General features: G+C 42.3%; 1 protein-coding gene across 1 annotated transcript in view; it reads right to left on the reverse strand.

Annotated features, from left to right (window-relative positions):
- The window catches only part of SOCS7 (suppressor of cytokine signaling 7), a 46,085-nt gene that overhangs the window by 21,396 nt on the left and 23,453 nt on the right, over positions 1-1,236 (reverse strand). The window contains exon 6 of the mRNA XM_023511239.1: positions 525-653. Coding sequence (XP_023367007.1) covers positions 525-653 — 129 coding nt within the window. The remainder of the gene's footprint in view (positions 1-524; positions 654-1,236) is intronic.

The following is a 1,236-nucleotide window of genomic DNA, read 5'->3' on the forward strand; positions in this document are numbered from 1 at the left end:
AAAAAAAAAAATGCTAAGAGTGGCAAGATACAATAAAAAGTATTTACTCTTTGACAAGTTTAATGCAATATGGGTAAAACCCACCACAGATGCTTCTAACATAGTGCAAATGAATTCAGGCACCTTGACCGTCACCACTGCCTTTGAGCTTAACACTCTTACCTTCCATGTTCCTGTGGAAATAACCTAAGAGTTCTTACCTCCCTATTTCACGTTTAAGTGTCAAGATGCCTGGATCAAGGAGAAGGATAAGCCTCTGAATGTCAAATGTTCACACAATGCCTGGACACTAGAGGTAGAAGCAGTTTTTTCATTCATATGGCCAGAGAAGCAAAGATTCCCTCTCAGTATGTTAAGAGATTAATGCACAAAGGCAGGGGATTAACCATTGGATTCTTTAAGAGTAGTTGCTACAACAGCCAGGGAAAAAAGCTTTATATGAGTGTGGCCTTTTGACAGGGGTACATTTTTATGCTACACTGGATCATACCTAAGTTTAATAATTAATGTAACTGCAGCCTTACCTGGAACTCTGGATCTTAAGAAATAGAGAAACTTCCCATTCTTAGAATGCATAATGGCTCTTTTAATAAACTCTACAACCGATTGACAGCGATCCTCAAACTTGGGATGACACCACAGGCTGAAGGTTCCTGCCATGAAAAATTAAGACTTACTTTAGAAGGTCTGAGAGGCCAGTTTAAACATTTTAACAATGATTCTCACTTTTGCGAGGGCAATTTACAGGCAAACTAGGTCAAAAGTCCCTGAAGTCACCTGTTCCTGCTTATCCCAAAACTGAAAGAAAGAAAGATGTTGCCTTTTGTAAAACATAAATTAGGTCTTACAAAGACTTTGTTAAACAAGTAAATATAGGTTGAGCATCCCTAAACTGAAAACTGGAAAGCCAAAATGTGCCAGTGAATATTTCCTTTGAGGCTCGGCGCCTGTGGCTCAAGTAGCTAAGGCGCCAGCCACATACACCTAAGGTGGCGGGTTCGAATCCAGCCCGGACCCGCCAAACAATAATGACGGCTGCAACCAAAAAAATAGCCGGGCATTGGGGCGGGCGCCTGTGGTCCCAGCTACTTGGGAGGCGGAGGCAGGAGACTCGCTTGACCCCAGGAGTTGGTGGTTGCTGGATCCGTCTCAAAAAAAAAAAAAAAAAAGAAAATGTGCTCTTGCCTTTGTCTTCCTACCTGTCCCTTCTTTGAGGCTATGAGCTCTGAGGGCACA

This window comes from Otolemur garnettii, unplaced genomic scaffold (assembly GCF_000181295.1).
Source record: "Otolemur garnettii isolate 467f Iridium unplaced genomic scaffold, OtoGar3 scaffold00018, whole genome shotgun sequence".
Classification (NCBI taxonomy): Eukaryota; Metazoa; Chordata; class Mammalia; order Primates; family Galagidae; genus Otolemur; species Otolemur garnettii.